The 19,150-nt window shown below is 39.5% G+C and overlaps 1 protein-coding gene across 3 annotated transcripts in view; it reads right to left on the bottom strand.

The window, feature by feature from the left end:
- fbln2 (fibulin 2) overlaps window positions 1–15,124 on the bottom strand; it is a 59,769-nt gene extending 44,645 nt beyond the window's left edge. For 2 of the 3 annotated variants that reach the window (XM_046381650.1, XM_046381665.1), the window contains exons 1-2: window positions 14,934–15,096; window positions 11,167–12,933 (exon numbers count right to left, since the gene is read on the bottom strand). In XM_046381650.1, coding sequence (XP_046237606.1) covers window positions 11,167–12,826 — 1,660 coding nt within the window. In that variant the 5' untranslated portion in view covers window positions 12,827–12,933; window positions 14,934–15,096. Of the gene's footprint in view, window positions 1–11,166; window positions 12,934–14,933 lie in introns of all 3 variants that reach the window. The other variant, XM_046381656.1, reaches the window with a different exon arrangement.
- Between the last annotated feature and the right edge of the window lie 4,026 nt (window positions 15,125–19,150).

Below are 19,150 nucleotides of genomic sequence, written 5' to 3'. Positions count from 1 at the left end.
GTTCCTGCCACAAAAGAGTGAAGAAAAAAAAACGAAAATGTATCAGTGTCAGCATTGGCTAGGGCTCAGAATTTCACAATCAGTGCATCCCTAATGACAAATACCTCAAGCTATAATATGTGGGAACATCCTAAAAAACAATGTATAGACTATTACAATATAATCCCTCTCATTTATCACTTATGACCCGCTAGAAATGTACAGCGGTGTCTGTATCTGCAGAGACTGATGTTGGTTTCCTATTTTCTCAGAAAGAAAGATAGTCGATTCTTGAGTTTCATTCCTGGGTCATCAAATCGCTGACAGCCCAAAACGTCAATATTTAAATTGAAATGTGTGTTGTGAAGTGTATAAACAGCAACAAATTCTGCATATATTGTCTTAAAAAAAAAAAAACTAAGCTACAGTGTTACTCAACAGTTTGTCTTATAGTTCACTCCCTTTGTCTGGCGGGGTAAAATATTCTGAAAAATGATATAATATTTCTGGTTTTAGCAGCCTAAAACCAGCACCATTTCCCACAAGCCCAAGACAGATTCACATTCCAAGGTCAGCCTCTTAAAATATTTTGTTTATGAGCTGTGAGAATGGATTGGGGGGATTGGGGGGGGGGCAGCAATGTAGATAACAAGAAAAAGCTGAAAAAATGACAACTAAGTGAGGGCAGACATCATGGATAAGTGAGAAACACTAGTAAATTAATGACAATGGAGGATGGGAAAAGAAATTCATAGATCATAACATACCTTTGTTTTAGGGTTGCAGTCTATGTTTTCAGTAAAGCAGGAACATTACCAGATATGTTAGTCAAATTTCCGAGTATAATTTGGAAAAAATTAGACAATTGTCAGATGTTGTTGGCCTTTGTCACAACAGATTGCAACCTGCATATTCTCAGAGTAGAATGAATAAAAGAAATGTTCATGAAGACAACTATAACATATTCATAATTAACCTGGACTGACTATTAGAGACAGCAGTACAAGGTCTATAATAAACCTTGTCAAAGATGCACTGAGGCAGTGTGGCCCGGTGTTAGCTTAAACTTTTCATCCCCTCCACACCTCTTTGTGTGATCATTCTATAACTTTTTAGAATATCATGCTAGAGCATTACAATGGATCAGATAAGAAAACCTGAGATACTGCACTGAGTTACAAAACCATAGCTCAGATGTGATGATAGGTTTTTGAATTTTATTTAATTGATTTATTTCTTAAATAATTGAAATGGAACTGAAAATCCCCAAAGTCATGTGAATATAGGTAGACACAATGAATCTGAAAACAAGAAAGCTGCCTTGCTTTGAAATTGCACAAATCATTTCAGGTAATGGAAGATGATTACATGACCATCTGGAAGAAACCAGTGTGTTTGTTTTGGATGTGTTTGTCAAAGTTTGTTTCGGCTGAGTTTAGAATTTATCACTTCAGCAGGCACCAACTGCTGTTTTCCTCTAAATGCCACCTGAGTTAAATACTTTGGCTCCCACACAAACACACACAGAATCTCTATTTCTGTGTCATTCATTTGAATTTCCTAATGCCAGTCCAATTATGGGGTCAGATTTGTTTTTCCACCCTATACCTAATTATCATGTGGGTATAAATTGAATATGTTCAGCATGTAATCAAATATTGTGGAATCAAATCTGCCTTTTGAGCTGTGTTTGAATGACCAATACTGGTCCTGGAAAAGCAGCCATAACTGATTGAGCCTAACATACTGATATAATGATGAGTACACAGAATGTCCTTATCAGACTTTTTCTCATTTTACATGTCTTGTCTGACTTTAAAAAAATTGGTATATGAAACCCAGAGCACTTTAGAGTGCATAAAATTATGTAATTAGCAAAAACTAACAGCACCCTCTTCCATGCAATGTGTACATATATATATACATACTATATCATAGATTGGTAAATTGAACACCACAAACTTGCTGAAGGACTCCAGCCCATTTCTTTTGTATGAGGTGCAAGCAGCATGACATCAAGCTGGAAAGCTGCCATACTGGGAAATTCCGGACAGCGCAGAGACAGACATCTGAGCACAGAGGGAAGCTGCTTTTTTGACTACTTTTTTGTCTGAAGAAATCAAATAGGAGCTTTGGAGATGACTACAGTTGAAGCTGTAAGTGGATCCCTGCATTTTTTTCTTTTTAGTTCATGCTACTCATGCTAGCTACCCAATTATTCCAACCTAACAACATATAACTCATCAACTTCTGTGCACAACAGGCTTATTCCAAGAAAACCTAACTCAAGCAAAACAAAAAAAGCTTCCAAGCACCTAACATTTCTTTGTTTTACATGAACTAACAAACTGACTTTCAGTTGTAGAAAAATGTCACAGACTTTAATTGCCTCTGATTGAAAACCATTCAAATACTGTGCCTGTCTCAAAATAACCCTTCTCCCTCTCAACCTCCAATACTAATTAATTTTCCATTTTGAGGAAGTAATTATAAATAATCTTGTATGAATGGCCCTAATGAATACTGGTGTTGAAGGAAACATTTAGGTAATAAAACCAGCCATGACATAAATTGCAGGCAACAGAGCCAAAGACAAACTGCACATGGCTCTAGAGACACAAATTCTCCTCTATTTGTTGATTTTTGTAATGTAAAAATAGTCCTTTGCAAGTTTTTTTAGAGTGACCTTGGTGTGATAAAGAAACTGGAAGCAGAGGCGTACAGAATCAGGTGCCAGGGCCATACTGGGACAGGACTTACAGACAGGATGAGTTCACCTTAACGACATGGAGCTGGTCCAAAAAACAATCACTGTATCTCTGAGAACCCTAATAGTGATTAAGTCTTTGGTTTGTGTCACAAAGAAATCTCTTCCCTCTGCCTTTTGCTATGATTGATCTGTTAGCAAGGTGAAAGACTGCTGAGCTGAAGAAACAGGAAATGAAAAACTCTGATGAACACACATATTCGAATTTCATTTTGTGTAACATCACATAAGAAAATCATAGTAAGTCCCAACAGCAGCACTTGCTAAATAAAACAATACTTTATCACAAGTTGTCGATTTTGCAGCTGACCATTCACATTGGTATTAACACACTTACAGTTAAATGGTTGCATCAAGAAGATAAACAAAGCATCACGGTTTACAGACTGACTTCCTGGTTCAACTCTGCCTCAACATATCGCCATGGTTGCATGTACTGTAAAGTGGTTACCGATTTACCGATTTGATAATGCTGCTTGTGTTTGTTGGATCTATTTGTTGGATCTATTTGATGTTGCCATGTGAACATATACAATAATTTATCTTAAAAGGGTTTGATGGTTTGATTTTGAAAAAAATTAATACGTTAATGGGACAAGTTACATGTTTTACAGCCAGTGTCCTCACTGAAACTAAAGGAATGTGACAGATGTCTATGAATGTGTATTTATTCTTCCTATAAACATTAAAGATATATAATACGCAAGAGCTCTGCATTAAAATATGTAAAATGACTAGTTTGACTTTTGTTATTTATTTTGTTGAGTTGTCTTAAATGTTTCCAACAATGTTAAAATCCAGAGAAATCTGTAATTTTATTCGGGCTAACGCCGTTTTTCATCTTTCACCTGTCAGTGACAGTGAGGACGCAAGTTGGCGTCACTGTGTCGCGTCTTGAGGCCACCTGGTAATGTGTGTATTTGTGAGGGTACAATGTAATTATTAAGATTTTGTAAAAATGAAGTCAAGCTAAATATAAAGGATTAACTCCAGCACTAGCTATTTTTACACATGCCACCAGCTGAACCTAAGTCGTACGCTAATTTCGAAACCTTTTGTGTGGAACTGATGTATCACAAATACAGATAATCCAGACCCTGTAATGGAGTAACTCATTCATTTACAATAACAACAAAAGAGAATAAGTTCCGTAGACAAACACTAAGAATCAGTGATTGGTCAGGTTAAATATGCAGACTTTACAGTCCAGAGAAGCATGGCCACATCAGAACGCATTCACTAAACAATATTGGCAACTTTCTTTAAAGGTCTGAATATACTTGCAAATGGATGTGAGATGTTGCAGTTTATACTGCTTTTGTAGTCCACCTGGAGGACGTGTTACACGCATTCACAAGATGCATTCTGTAAAAATAAATAAAAGAGTGGATGCATGAAGATGTCTGCAAAGGTTATGTATGTACCCTCTAATGGTGGAACGTCATATTATGTAGGCACGGAAATTTTAATTTCAGCTTAAAGGAAAAGTAACTAGATTTGTCACTTTTATAGCAAAGGTCTTTTAAATCACCAGATCTAACATGTAATTCATCTCGTTGGCGACACTGTCCTCCGCACACTTTAAATATTAACATGCACTTGGGACCTTTTAAAAATGACGAGAAATAAGAATACAATAGTATGATAGGTAGGCACTCTGGCCAGTACTCTAAATGTGGCTTTTCCAACTCATAATCTTTATGGACAGAATTTCTAGGGGCAGCCAAGTGGAGGAGGGTGTCAGGTTTGGTGGCCTTAGGATTCCATCTCTGCTTTTTGCAGATGATGTGGTCCTATTAGCATCTCCCTAGGGAGTTGTTTTGGGCATGTCCATCCAGGAGAACCAGACCCAGGACACAAAGTATGTATCTCTCCTCCGGCCTGGGAATGCATTGGTGTCCCCCCGGACGAGCTGTTGGAAGTGGCCAGACAGAGGACAGTATGGGCCAGACCCAGACTTGGATAAGCGGAGGAAGACCAGACAAGACGAGACAAGATGAAATAATACGACGACAAACTGCACAAACTCCTCACTTTCCATGCGGATTAAAATCACATTCAAACGCTTAATGTATGAAAAAGATACATGTCACTTCAGTCAAAATCACAAGCGGTATGGCATTTCATCAATCATATGTTATACATTGTTTAGTTTGAACAGCTTATGGGGTTAATTCCTTCAAAGTGGTGAAAAATTACTGTCACTAATCTAGACATACAGACATGTGTCCTTAAAGCTTTGTGCATATACTCTGCTGCTTGGATACAGTCCAGATTTCAGATCAAAGTCAAATATTTCCAAAACTCACAAGCTCAGTGTTTGCTATAGTATATCCCAGAGGAAGCAGGGCGATTATAGGATGGACAGATGGAAACTTTTGTCTGGTATTCACTGAGCACATTAAGGCTATTCATCAGATAGATGAGCTCAGTTCATATAGCTGAAAGAGATTCTGTGGAAATGAAGAAGTGAAAACTCTCTCTTTGTCTTTGCAGGGTGGCAGAATGGACAGCCAAAAGCAGTCCAGATTGTGTGAAGCATATTGCATGACCATCCTATCTATCAGAGCCTGAGAGTGTGACTGGCATTCTGATTGCAGTTTTTCTCAGGGGACTGTCTAGGACCTTGAATCTGGATCACACACAGTGGTTGGTTGGTCCAGTGGGGGCTTGTCTTAAGGAAAAAACTGTTTTCAGCTAGGGAGAATTATTATTGTTGTTTTTGAAGGTGTAATAACTAATGCTTCCCTGCTCCATAGCAGATAAGTAACATAAATATGTTGTGGCTGTTTATCTATACTAATGACTAAGAGCTGATATTCCAGGCCTTTTTTTTAGCACACTTTACCTGCTTGCATTGAACAAATAGTCACCAGCTATTGGAGAGTCAAGACTCTCCCAGGAGGACTAATGCTGCAAAACAAACTGAAGAGAGGGACATTTCTTTTCTCTGGTAAAAACAGTAATTGAAAAACCACTGTTGTTATTGCACTATTTTGGCATGTTTCTATGTTAGATCATGGTTTAGATCTTAGTTGTGACAGGCTGTTTGCTAAACCTGCCTTGTGAATGTTCAAACAAACTTGGCAGAACCAGCAGGTCTGTACAAAGCAATATATATTCTATATAAATAGTTTGTAAGGTTTTTTTTCCAAATCTAAAAAAACAACAGTATAAGTTACAGGACTGGATTAAACTTTCTGTTTTTCAGTTTAAATATGAGCTGAGGACCTCTCCATACTATAATAAACTTAACAGCTACAGTGATAATGCTAACACAATGCTTACAACTGTGTTATTTTGTGATTATGTTCTAAAAAGCTCCATTCAGGAGACAGGTGTGCATGTTACTACATGACTGATGTGTACTGTAGCTTTAGCCTTGTAGCTAACATCATGTATGTAGATATGGAGTGGATCTAACAAGCCTATCCTGCCAACAGTAGTCTATACTCTATAGATAGCTAAAGCTGATAAAAAAAATTGTGAGAAACAGCCATTTTAGTAGGCAAAACTGATGGTCTTCAACCAGCAGACAATTTAAGGGCGATGAAGAGGAACCCCATTCACCTACTTAGCAAAATGACCAAACTGTATCTCCTCATTTTTGAGAATTATTCAGTTTTGATGTAGTGTTTCCATTTTAATCCAGGCTGCTTTTATAACCTTTATGAGACCAGCAGCCCAGGAAACTCACAGACAAACTGCATGCATTGTAAATCATCTCACATGATGCTTCTCAGCCACTGATATTCTGATAAGAACTGCAATTTGAGTCTGTCAATGAGACAGATACACAGAAACACACACACACAGGAGAGAGGTGACAAGAGACAACAGTTGGAGAAATAAATGAGTAAAAACAGCTTTTGGTCAAGAAGTGACAGACACTCATATATTCATTCTTCCAGTTCAAAAACAGTGTGTGTCATATCTGAGTCTGTGGCGATTGCTTTATGTGGTCCATTACCAGATGGCAAAGCACAGTGCATCTTTTAAGCAAACGTATCCACTCAAATCCAAACTGAGGGCACAGAAAATAAAATATTTTATGTAACACTAAATGGCAAATCTTCTGGACGTTTGCTTGAGAAAATTTTCTCAAAGTGAACCTATTTGAATTTTTTTTTCTCTCTCTGAATCCCACCCTTATGTCAGATTTGTCTTGTATCTGTAACATTCTCTAGATGGTTACAAATGAACAAATCCCCTCATGTATTCAGCTAATATTTAATAAAAAAAAGCCTGCTTTAACACACCTGAGTGGTAAATCTCCCAACTTTATAAGTGAGCTGCAACTAATATTAAATGACATAATGTCTCTTTAATTTATTCAAATAAATGCAATCGATACACCAGAAATTAAACCACAAAAACTGTACTTTTTAAGTTTATTTTTTAAATTGTGTTTAAAGGAAAAAAGCAAAAAGTCCAAAGACGGAAACGTAGACCACACATACACCACAGATGGCTGCTGTTATCAAGACTGATTTATCATAACAGTAACCTTTGAAAAGCCACCTCATGTTTGACTCACCTGAGTCGAGGAACAGAGTGTGAAACAGCTATCTGACAGATAAATCATTCTTGTTTGACTGACCAGCTGCTCTATCACCCTGACACTGCTGTTTAAGATGTCTGACTGGCTGAGCATCATTTCTATAACTCACTGTAGGCAGGGTCTAGGTGAAGAACTGCACTGAAGAAAAACAAAAAGAAAAACCTTTTCTGAGTAGATTTTTTGCTGTCTTGACAAAATCGACTTTTTTCTTTAACATGTGTCAGTTTGCTGCCAATGCTGAATAAGTTGACTAACTTCATCGTCTTGTTCAGCTGCATCATCTTTCCTCAGTCTCAAAGTGATGTGTCACATAGTGCATCACTATCACTAATTCACTGACACTGACTGTTAATACACCAAGGTTTAAAGGCAAAAGTCATTTTTGTTTATTTACTTCAGTATGACGTTCAGCAATATACTTCAGAAAGAGTCACAAATGCCAAAGCTAACTAGTATTTTTACCGTATTTCTAGCAGATAACGTGCAGGACTAACTTTTCATCTTCAAAAAAGACAAGACAAAAAAGAAAATCGGGCCTCATGTGTCAGGTGTTAAAGACTTGAAATGCTGTGTGCCTTACTGACGCTATCCTGAGATGATAAACTTCATTATCAGCGGCCCATAGAGAGGCCCTTCCCCCTATCTCTACATAAGATTGTGAGCAGACAGTTGTCTTTGGTCCAGGGCGTTTCTATCTGGAGGAAGCAGTTTATCTGGAATAAGAGCACCCTGCCACCCTGACAGATAACTCCTCCTTGGCTTTCTCCTCGTGCATACGGTACAGAGGACACAGCACTGTGTCATTTTTAGGAAGAAACTTTGGGATCAGGGCCTGATCCACTAGCCAGTCCACATTCCTCAGTCCACACAGCACACATTCCTCCTTGCTACTGTGAATCAATACACAAATGGCCTGAGAATAAATCAAATGTGGCATGCAGTGATTATGTAATTACATTATCTCATCAAAGGATTAATTGATTCAGACCAGTCTCTAATAGATGAACGACTGGACCATTTTATCATGCTCATGCTCTATTTAAAGAGCACTTTGAGTAAATGTGTTAAGTGTATACATTATGTGTCACATGGTGTTGTTTTGGAGGGGGGCTTTACACACAGTCAAGCAACACCTGTACAATGCACCCCAATACAGTTCACTATACTAATTTACAAAGTGTATTTGTAGACCTTAGAGAGGAGTCAGTTCAGCTCTGAGGTCTATGGAGAATACAGTGTGAGGTGCTTTCTTACACTGCTGATGTGAAAATGGCTTTGAAATTCATCAGCAACCATTTTGAAAATTAAGTAAACATTTCACTTTGTATTTTCAAAAAAACAGTCACCTGTTCCAGCTATTGAAATGCAAGGATCTGTTGCTTTTCTTTGTCAAAGAATGTCATATATTAACTAAATATTAGAGCGAAGCAAGCAATTTGAAGACCTTGGGCTTTGGGATCATTCTGGGATCATTCATATTATATTTTATATATAAAGAGGAAACAATATGATGATTATTTGCAACAATAATTAGCAGATTAACCAGTAATGAAAACAATCTACATCTGCGGCTCGAGACAGACAGGTGTCAATTTAAAAAATGAAAAATAAAACAGAAAAGCAGAAAATCTTTACATTTAATACAAAAATACACTGACGCAAATAGTAACAGCTGTTTTCAAGGGATAAAAATGTTTGAATAAATAAATCAGCTGATAATTTACACAACAAAAATGCCTTTATTTTGTCCCCAGAAACTATTGTTTACTGAACGATTTTTGTTTATTGGTTTATGTATCTACAGTGTAGAGTCTGAGTAACCCTCAAGGCAGCAACATCTGGATCTGCTACTGCCACCTTTTAAAAAGCCATTTCATGTCAGTCAGCAACAGATCAAATACTTCAGCTATTCCACATAAAGTGTATTGACCTGCTAAACTGTTTCAAGCAAATGTTTAAATACTATTCCATGACGTTTCCATCATGCTCTCTACACCATCAGTTTATATAACACACTCTGTGATCCAATCTATAGCCACTTCATGAGAGCTTTTAGATTTGCTGTTATGAAGAAAGTGTACAGGAACAGATGTGTTTCACTTCTCCGCTTTCTTTAACAAAGAAAATCCAAGAAGCATAACCGCTCGCAATGTTTGATTCATACCACAAACACCTCAAGCATCAGGATACTAAAAATACACTGATATACAGTTTCTGGATGTTTAAAATGAAAAATTTCAAGTCTAAGACACACCTCTGAAATAAAAGCATTTCAAGGCAAGAGGCCAGAGAGAATTTATTACCAAATCCAGGTTGCCAAGCTCCTGTGTCTGCCTCCTGTGGGAGAGCTTAGGCAACATGCATTAAAGCAGTGGCCAGGCCTTGTGTGCTGGGTGAGGGATGGTGGTGACTGTTATGAGAGGATGTTCGCCACAGGAAGAGAGTTTGACTCCCTGCTCCAGACAGACCCTGGGCTAACTATTTATGTTCCTGTTCAGATACCTGGGGGACCAGCGAGTGTCTCCATGCAGTCATGACATACGACTTGGCTTGGTTTTTAGCACAGGACAGAGAGAGTATTGTTCTGTTATGTCAATGTTGGATAGTTAAACATTAGGAAGACTAAGTTCTAAATGATTTATGTTAAATAGATTCAAAATGGGGCGTTAAACGCAGGACTGCAGAAGTAATTCTCAGAACTGAAGCAATATAATTAAGATGAAGTGCTACAGAAGTCACAAAAATGTATTGTTTCTTCCCAGCCCCACTGCTTTCATTAACATTCTACCTTTATACGAACACATGCAAGAAGAGGTGACAAGATTACATGCCCAAGTAGCTGTAACTGTGATCCATCACGGCGTTTCACAGCTGCTTCCTACTGAAGGTAGTAGCGCCGCCGTGGTGCTAGAGAGGTGGGTGACGTACAACAAAGGAACCCGTTTTAACCATTTTAAGATCCCAGTAGCACAGCCACAATAACTGTTCGTGTCAGATTGGCAGTGAATACAATCAGAACAGTAAACTAAAAAGTATAACCAGACCAACATTGATATTCGGGACTCATGAGATAAATTATGATCTTGATATCTTGTGGCCAGTATCCATACTGAGTTGAGCATTACAGTGGAAAAACCCATCTTATCAGTGCTGTCTGTTGGACAAACCATGTCATGGTTGACATAACTCTGTTTGTTAATTACCTCTAACCTAGTTTGACATTTCTGTATTGCAATTTCTAATATAGCACAAATAAAAGGGAAACATGTTACATTACAGGTAATGTAATGTGAAAGTACTGAAAATGTATTGCCTCACAGCCAAACATAAAATCTTTTTTTTTATATTTTGTTTTTCCAAATTTCTGGAACAACCAGTATGTTTTTTTTTTCGGTCCTGAAACCAATTCTGATCATTTGTAATCAATGTACATGCAGATTTACGGCACATGTACTTTACTTGAGTATTTTCATTTTATGCTACATTATAATTCCACTCCTCTACATTTCGGGGGACCAATACTACTAACAATACTAATAATACTACTTTTTGCTTCTTTACATTTATAATAACATTATTTTGTAGTGACTCTGAGGATGTGGACTCAGATTATTCAGTGCTGACAGGTCATTACTTGTGACTACTCGGATAATGCTGTGGGCGAGACATTGAGTGAGATCAGAGCGTGATTATACTGTTTCAGAGCCACTGCATCAGCAGTTGGACAAAAAAAGAAAAAAAAACCACTAATACGGTCAAGTTGTAAACTAACCCGTAGCCAGTAAATGTCGGTAACTGATACAGTTTACGCTGTGAAATAGCATGATGCTCTGTGCCGTGAAGGCATCTTTTGACTTACCTGCATCAGGTTTGACCAGGACAACACGACGACCTTTCCTCTCATCGTCGTTCTCTTCCTTCACCTCTTCCTTGTCTTCACTGTGAAGGTTAAGCAGCCTCTGACCTGGCTCTCTGCTGGCCTCGCGCTCATCCAGCGTGAACCTCACTGGCAGCTGGGTGGTGGTCGTGGTAATGAAACGGACCATGGGGGTTGTCAGGTACTCAGACCTAATGGGGGAGCTCGTGCTGGGCTCAGGTGTGGTCTTTTCATAGCTGCTGGTTGGATCACTGCTTTCTGAGTCCTCATGGCTTCTCTCCTGTTGTGCTGACTTTATCTTGTAGGGTACATCCCTCCCTTGAGAGGGAGTGACACTGTGAAGTGTTACGATTTCTTCCTCCTCCTCCTCCTCTTCCTTTTCCTCTTGTTCCACCCTTTCCTTAAGGCCTGGTGTGACTGTTCCCGATTTGTGATCGGGTGAACTTGCCTGGGGATGGAATGGGCTTTCTGGTACATCTGGTAAATTTGGGTGATGTGTCTCAGATTCAGAGCTTCTCTGATGATGAACTGCACTCTCTGAGACCAAAGGCGGATACACAGGGTCTTTTTCACTCCCTAATCCTTGGCTTAGTGGAAATATAACACCATCTGAACTTTTTTGTGCATCTGCCGAATTTTCAAAATCTGTCTGTGTGGTAGGATCACTGAATGTGACACTTCTTAGATCCTGTGAGGGCAGCCAAGAAGCAGTGCCGTCCTTGGGTATATGTGGCCTGACAGTACTCTGTTCTGCTCTCAGGGGGGTTCCTGTCACTTCTTGGTCTGTAGGATGGTCATGAACTCCATATCGCTCTTTTAACTCTAGCTTGTCATGTTGGCCAAAGCTCTGAAGAGCAATGTTTCTGTCAGGTCTGTCGGAGCCTTGGGATAGAGGGATGACCTTGCTAGAGGTGGAGGACTGGGTGGGGAAGAGCAGAGGGTAGGTCTCCGGAAAGTCTGTAGGGTCATAATCATAATCCTCAGACTCTTCCTTGTCCAAAGGTGACAATTTGAAAAGTCTAAGATTCCCTTGTTGGTCAAACCTATAAGGGTATTTGTTGCCCCTGTTGCCCTCCACTGTTGGTGAACCTAACATTGGTTTCTGGACTTTAAGCGGATCACAGTCTGGCACAGGGTAGCACATTAGCTTCCCCCCTTCATTGGGGCAATGGCAGACCTGGCAGGAGTTAATATGGAAGGAGTGTCCGGCATCATATTTATGCCCATCATAAACGCATCCTACACGCTCGCATTGCATGCAACCATCTGCAGGCTCTGAAACCTCAATGCAGTTTGGCGGGATATCAGGACAGCTGATGAAATTGCAGCTGATTCGGCCCCCTCCTGCAGGGCAGGAGCACTCAGTACTGCCATAGTCAACAAAGTAAGAGTCTCCCTCGGGCACCTTGCCATTCTTGAATCCAGCATTGATGCAATCATAGTATTGATAACCCTCACATGTGCATCCTTTTTGCAGGCATGAAGCACAACAGGCACCACTCTCCAGCACTTCTTCGATACAGTTGTCCAGCTGGGGACAGTCCACACCAGTGCAGTCACGCTGGCACAAGCAGACAGTCAAGTAAAGAACGAAAAATGTACACCTCAGCAGTGTTACTTCAGCTATGAAAAGACCAGCCATGGCACCAGGTGTATGTACGGCAATCGCAGGAGATCAGGTGTCGTCCTCAGCCTTTAGTGTGTCTTCAAGGACTCTGGCACATTCTGCCCACGTGAACCAATTCTGCTCTGCAAGAGAGACAGACAGACAGACAGGCACACAGATGCTTATTTCTGAAAATGAAAACAGAGCAACATCTGGCCTCATAGCTGAGCTCACAAGAGTCCAAATTTTACAGCCTCATAGCTGTCCTAACATTAAGGCTACATACTCCTCATTAACATCAGCTGCAGTACAACATTCAAAATCATTATGCAAGATGTCATGATGGAACCTGGAACCTGCCCAAGTCTCGCATTTCTACTCTGTCCCTGATTATCTCCACTGGAAAAATGGAGATAATCTTGTGTTGCAATCAATCCTAAAGGCTAACTGCTGAACACAGAGACTTTATAGTGCTTTAGCAGTTGATTGTGATGGAAACTGATTATACTTTAAGGAAAGTACATTCTCCTAAGTAATTAGTGGAGTAGAGCGCAAAATGTAAAGTTTTCTTTGACTAATGATTTTTGCTGTAAATGATGTGTCTGATAAGAGTTTCAGACACTGTGCTGCTCTAGACACAGTTCATTAGTTAATTTCAATCAAAGATAATATTATTATTATTATTTTTTTGTTAATTTTTTAAAAGCAAATCAACAGGGCTCTGCTATCTTTTTCCAAGTTTGAGAAAATTTCCTGGCCTGATATTCGTGAAGTATCTATGAAGTGCTGATTTGTCCCAAATGGTGCAGTCAGAAGTCAGTAAATGTGCTCTGAATGAGGACAGTTATTCACATTGTCATCTGTGATCTCAGTCATGAGCTACACAATTAAAGAGGCAAGCAGAGAATCACCTCAACAGCTTGGGAGTTGATGCATTTTACTCAGCCGTGAATTATATTAATCACATATTAATTATTATATCAACTGATTTTTTTACCTTTGCCATGCTTAATGTAATACAAACACATCAACAATTTGACACTTGCCTTTTGAGAATATTGTGACACAATGGAAGTGCAGCTAAATTGTTCAATTTATGGGGTAATGACTTTTATTTTAAAGCACTTCATTTAGGAACCAAAAAAAAAAAAATCTTTGTTTGTTATCAGTTTCCTCATGCAAAATTAAATGTAAAAGCACTCTGTTTTGCTATAAAAGCCTTCACAAGCTCTATCATAAGGCTTTTTGTTTTGAAGCTTTCCTGACCATATGACTAAGGCTGGTTTTGATATTTCCTAACATATATTTTCTAACTGTCATTTCTTGCTTTCAGAGTTGATTTCTGGGGGTGATAACTAGCCCCAGCCCGCCCCAAAGCCTCTTTGTCACTGAACTGAGAAGTGGGCATCACAGCAGCTCTGCCAGTGTCACATAATAAAAGATGACAAAATAAAATATAATAAAATGCAAAATAAATTAAACAGAGTGGTCTATACAGCGCAGTGTTTCCCAGAGTAGTGAGGGATGGGGGATTCCTCTGTTTTCTCTCTTCCTGACACACACACACACACACACACACACACTCAGCTGATCTCTAAACAATCCCTGATGTCATGCAGCTCTGCCAGCTTGGACTAAAGTAAGGCGATTCTTTTCAAGTTAAGAATAACTTCTTCTCAGGAAGATGTCATGTACCTCGCGAAAAGGAATCTTTCGTGTAAATTATTAGCCAATATACAGTGACATATTAGACATACAGCGTTATGTAGCTTTAAACTTGTGATTATCTTCCGTAACACACACTCTGTAACAGTACGAATGTTACAGAAACCTTCAACAAGTCTGATGAACTTTAACTGCCGTTGTGGCACATTTGTCACTAATATATGCTATCAGCAAAATAACAAATATTTACTCAAGTAAACTGCCACTGTTTACAATAAATTCGACTAAAATAAACAATAAATACAGACTTTGTATGTTCTTCAGTGACCCGGAGCACAAACCGCGCTGCAACCTGTTACTTATTCTTTCCACCTGATAACTGGGAAAAGTCCGAACACTGAGTGCAAGACTGCCGTCCAAGCGTCCAGCAGGGTCCCCAATGAGAGTAAAGTTTCTTCAAAAAGTCAAAAGTTCTTACCACAACATCCATGGACTAAGCTGCATGTTTGAAACAGGCGAACAGAGTCTGCGGACACTTCGGACGATTTAGCGAGTGACGCAGTTTGTGAACACCGGTCAGTGTTACCTTCACGTCACGTACGGACTGATGGGCTGCCGGTCCTCTGAGCGCCTCAAGTGTGAACCTCGCAGCGCTGCGGGCAGGCAGGCGGGCGGAGGGGGAGGTCCAAAAAGTTTTCTCCTGCTGGATATTCCGGAGGAGATCCCAGGGCCAGCCCACACAATACAACAGGTACAAAAAGGGAGTTTTGTTAAGCTTGGACAGAATTGGAACAAGTTAAATGTAATGGAAAAATGTCATTTGTAATAAAGGAAGACAAAATGAAGAATTGTTAACAGAACTTCACTAGCTGGTAAATTGAAGTTTATTATATAGAAAAACAGATTGATACCAATTTCATATCTGTTCATTAATTAATTATGAAGCTAGAACCAGCAAGCATTTAGATTACCCTATAGGACAGCTTAAAGACAGTTAGCAGCCGTCCTTGGTCTGTCAAAACATTTCAAAATATAACTTTGCATATAAATATACTTTGCATTTATTTTACTTACTATGCTATTTATTATTTTTTTATACTTTACAGTATATTGATAGAATAGTATCAAGTTTGACTTACAAAGTCAAAAACATGCCTGCCTACATGCACATTTAAACCATATTAATTGACGGGGCTGTCAGTTGTCCACTCTTTACTCACAAACAGAAGTGTGAGAAAGACAAGTTGTGGTTTACTTGAAGTTATGTGTTGTAACTAACTAGTGCAGTCACCGCTGGTTGCCTGTTAAAGTCTTGCCTGCTGTTTACTGTCAAATCTGACAAAGAGAGTTGTGACATGTCCACAGACTGCTGTTGTAATCAGAAGAGATGGAAAACAATGTCATGGGGCAACCAGTAGTTACAATGTCAGAATTACAGCACTGAAATTCTTTCACGTTCAGTGATTCTGGTATTTGCTTTATCTTAAGTTGATTTTGCCGTTTTAACACACGATGTGGCAGCTAGATTATATGTCTCAACTCTCTTCTTTCACAAGTCTGGTTACATCATGAAACTCCTCAAGAAACATTTTTACATTTTACATGTTATTGAACATTAAACAGCCAAGAAATGTGCTAATAGTAAATTTGTGCCAGTCAGGGTCACTGTTTCCCTCTTTATGCTAAGTTAGGCTCATTGATTCCCAGCTCCAGCTCTGTACACAATACACAGACCTGAGAGAGGCACCTTCTCATTTAAGCCTCTGCAAGAAAGTGAATAAACACATTCCCCTACATTTTGAACTGCTCCTTCCCAGAAATCTGTGACTTTCAGGTACAAAAATCTGTGTTTTTCTTCTTAATATTCCTAAAACTGCACTGTGGACAATTTGAATTCACATGAGGTTCATACCAGCCCGGAAAGTAAAATAAGCTGCGCTGAGGTTATTATTCCACTTTATATGTCCTCTCACATTTAGCTTATTGTAGCATATAGTCATATTATAAGAGTTACTGTGCTGCTGCATTCTCTTATATTTCCTTTAGAGCCATGTTGTTGGCCCCCAGGGTAAACTTAAGCTGCTGTCCACTGCTGTGTTCTTAGGATATTGCATGTACTTTTTAAAAGGAAGGCCATAACCTTGGTTAAACAAGAGCCTTACGTTCACATCATTACTCATGCGGCTGTCTGTCAGTGTCCTGCCAGTTGCAGTCCATACATCACACAAGGCCATAGGCTATCTCAGCTACTCGGAGCAAAAGAACACATATCCTTCAAACACAGGCTTATTTTTAATTACCTGTTTGATCTGATACTGAGCTCTACTCCCTGGAGGGATAAAGATTTATGTCATCCAAGTGAGCATGTCTTTGAATTCACATGTGGTAAAGAAATAATTCATCTTTTCTCATTGTGGCATACCTTTACCTTTTGGAGGGAGCACGACCCCGCAAAAGCAAATGGCAGGAGTGTGCGTAACTTTACAACTTCAGACCATTCTTGTGTCTCACTTCCACGACACCCCTTCCTTTATCTGAATTAGCCCCCTTGGAGAGCATCGTAAATTCAGAACGAGTTCAAAGAGTGTAGGGAGTGTGACTGTTGTTTGGAGTAAGATTTGGCATTCAGGTTTGAATGGACTCACTCATCATGTTCGAGCACAGTGACCTGATCAGGAGTCTGGACCATATGAAGTTCCTAATGAGGGTCTATCAGGGCCTGGGGAGAAGTGGTGGTTGGTGCTGAGATAAACAGATCAGTTCTGATCACAGATAAGACCACTGTCAGGGGAGTGGGCAGGCTTTCAACTAGAGATGAGAGATGAGGTAAAACAATAGAGAGGACTCACAATGCCGGCTGGGTCAGTGGAAGGACATGTCAAAACTTGCTTGTAGGCCTACTTTTTTTCAAAAATGTAATCTACTGTGACCCAGCTGCCTTATTTTTCACATATAAAAATAGGCTTGGCTGTGACAGCATGGCTCCCTGGAGTTAAGTGCAGTATTGTCTGAAGTCACACAGATGACACAGTGTAGGATAACAAGATCAGAGAGGGGTTGCCATAGTGTAGTGAGCAAACATGGATTTTGCATGCGCATAACAGGATAAGGCTCAGCCTGCTATAAAACAGGGAGTGGGACTCGACAACGCATGGGTGAGATTTGTGGAATCCCAGTGTGATCTCCAGGGAAAGCCGTCAAACGCAGACAAGGCTTTGAAATAACCACGGAGGAAGACTTCATGTGTGGGGTCAGCGGGGAGCATGTGGCTCAGGGCTCTCTCATGTATGGTTTATCAAAGAGAAGCTTGGCAGGGGCCTCCCAAATGGCTTTGACATCATGTCTGGGGCCATTTTTGAGTACCATTTGGAAATTGGCTGCATGTATCAATACATAACATGCGAGTGACACATACTGTACCTGTATAAAGACTGCTCAGAGTGGGTATTAGTTCAGTCCATTTACCAGAACAGAAAGTCTACAGGAAAATAGATAAATTAAGATAAATTTTGTTTCCTTTATTGGCTCAAAATTTAGATCACTATCACTTCTCCAAAACAACTGGAGCTTGAGGAAAGTGAGATCATGTTATATATGAACAAGATGTACTCAACGATATTCACCTAATATCATTAGAGCGGTTGGAACGAACATTTTCTCAAAAATAAAAAGTACTCAGAGTTCTCACAGCTCTCAGGAGATGTACCCAAAGTTTATTGTGCTTCAAGGTCGCATCAATTAAAATATATGTATCTATCTCTCTCTCTCTCTATATATATATATAGATATAGATATATATATATAGAGAGAGAGAGCACATTTCAAAAGGGCCAAATAATGGATTAGGTCTTTCGAAGTATGTTGATGCACTGTAGAAATGTACTGTTGGTATCAGGAAACAGATTTTAAGGTCAGACTTCACAGCTTTCATCACAGCGACAGTATGTTTTTTATCATTGAGTGTGAAAGTTAAGAGCGTTATGTATACAGCACTCCTTGTCCGGCCCTCAAGTTGCTCTACTCAGCTGATTTGTTTGGACTGTAACATAATACTCTAATTTCTTTGGCAAGCCAGTAACAGCCACAGGCAGGACTGATGAGACACTATAAGCTCTCCTTGATACAGGCTCAAACTCACACACACACACACAAAGGTCCCAATCGTAACAGTGCCACTAACAATCATGCCCACAAATCCATCCATCCATCCATCCATCCATCCATTTTCTATACCGCTTATCGCAGGGCCCACAAATATTAAAAGCAACTCAAAGAAGCACAATGAAGAACAGTGATCCTGCAGCAGCAAATATGTTACTAAAGATTTACAGTCGACCTTTCTGTGATGTTACTTTACAGAAACTGAAGAACTGTGTTTCAAAAACACTCTTCTAATATTCCATCAGACCTCTAACACTGATGTCAAGCTGTGAGCAGGAACCAACGAGGAGAAAAACCTATAGTTACTTTCCTATGGTGCTGGGACACTTTGGTGTAACATCAGGCAGCAGTGTCCCTAACTCTGACCCAGAAAGGTGCAGGGACAAGGACACGGCATGTCATACACTACATGATGAAGCTGTAAGTACTTTGTTTGAAATATACTGAGACTTTTACTGCAATACTCATAACATCTTTGCCCTGTCATGCTGTGTGTTTGTGTGCCTCCGGTGATTAGGGGACTAACTAGCTATT

Source organism: Scatophagus argus, chromosome 3, assembly GCF_020382885.2.
Source record: "Scatophagus argus isolate fScaArg1 chromosome 3, fScaArg1.pri, whole genome shotgun sequence".
Taxonomy (NCBI): Eukaryota; Metazoa; Chordata; class Actinopteri; family Scatophagidae; genus Scatophagus; species Scatophagus argus.
The sequence above is the reverse complement of the archived record's forward strand: the minus strand, read 5'-3'. Positions and strand labels throughout refer to the sequence as shown.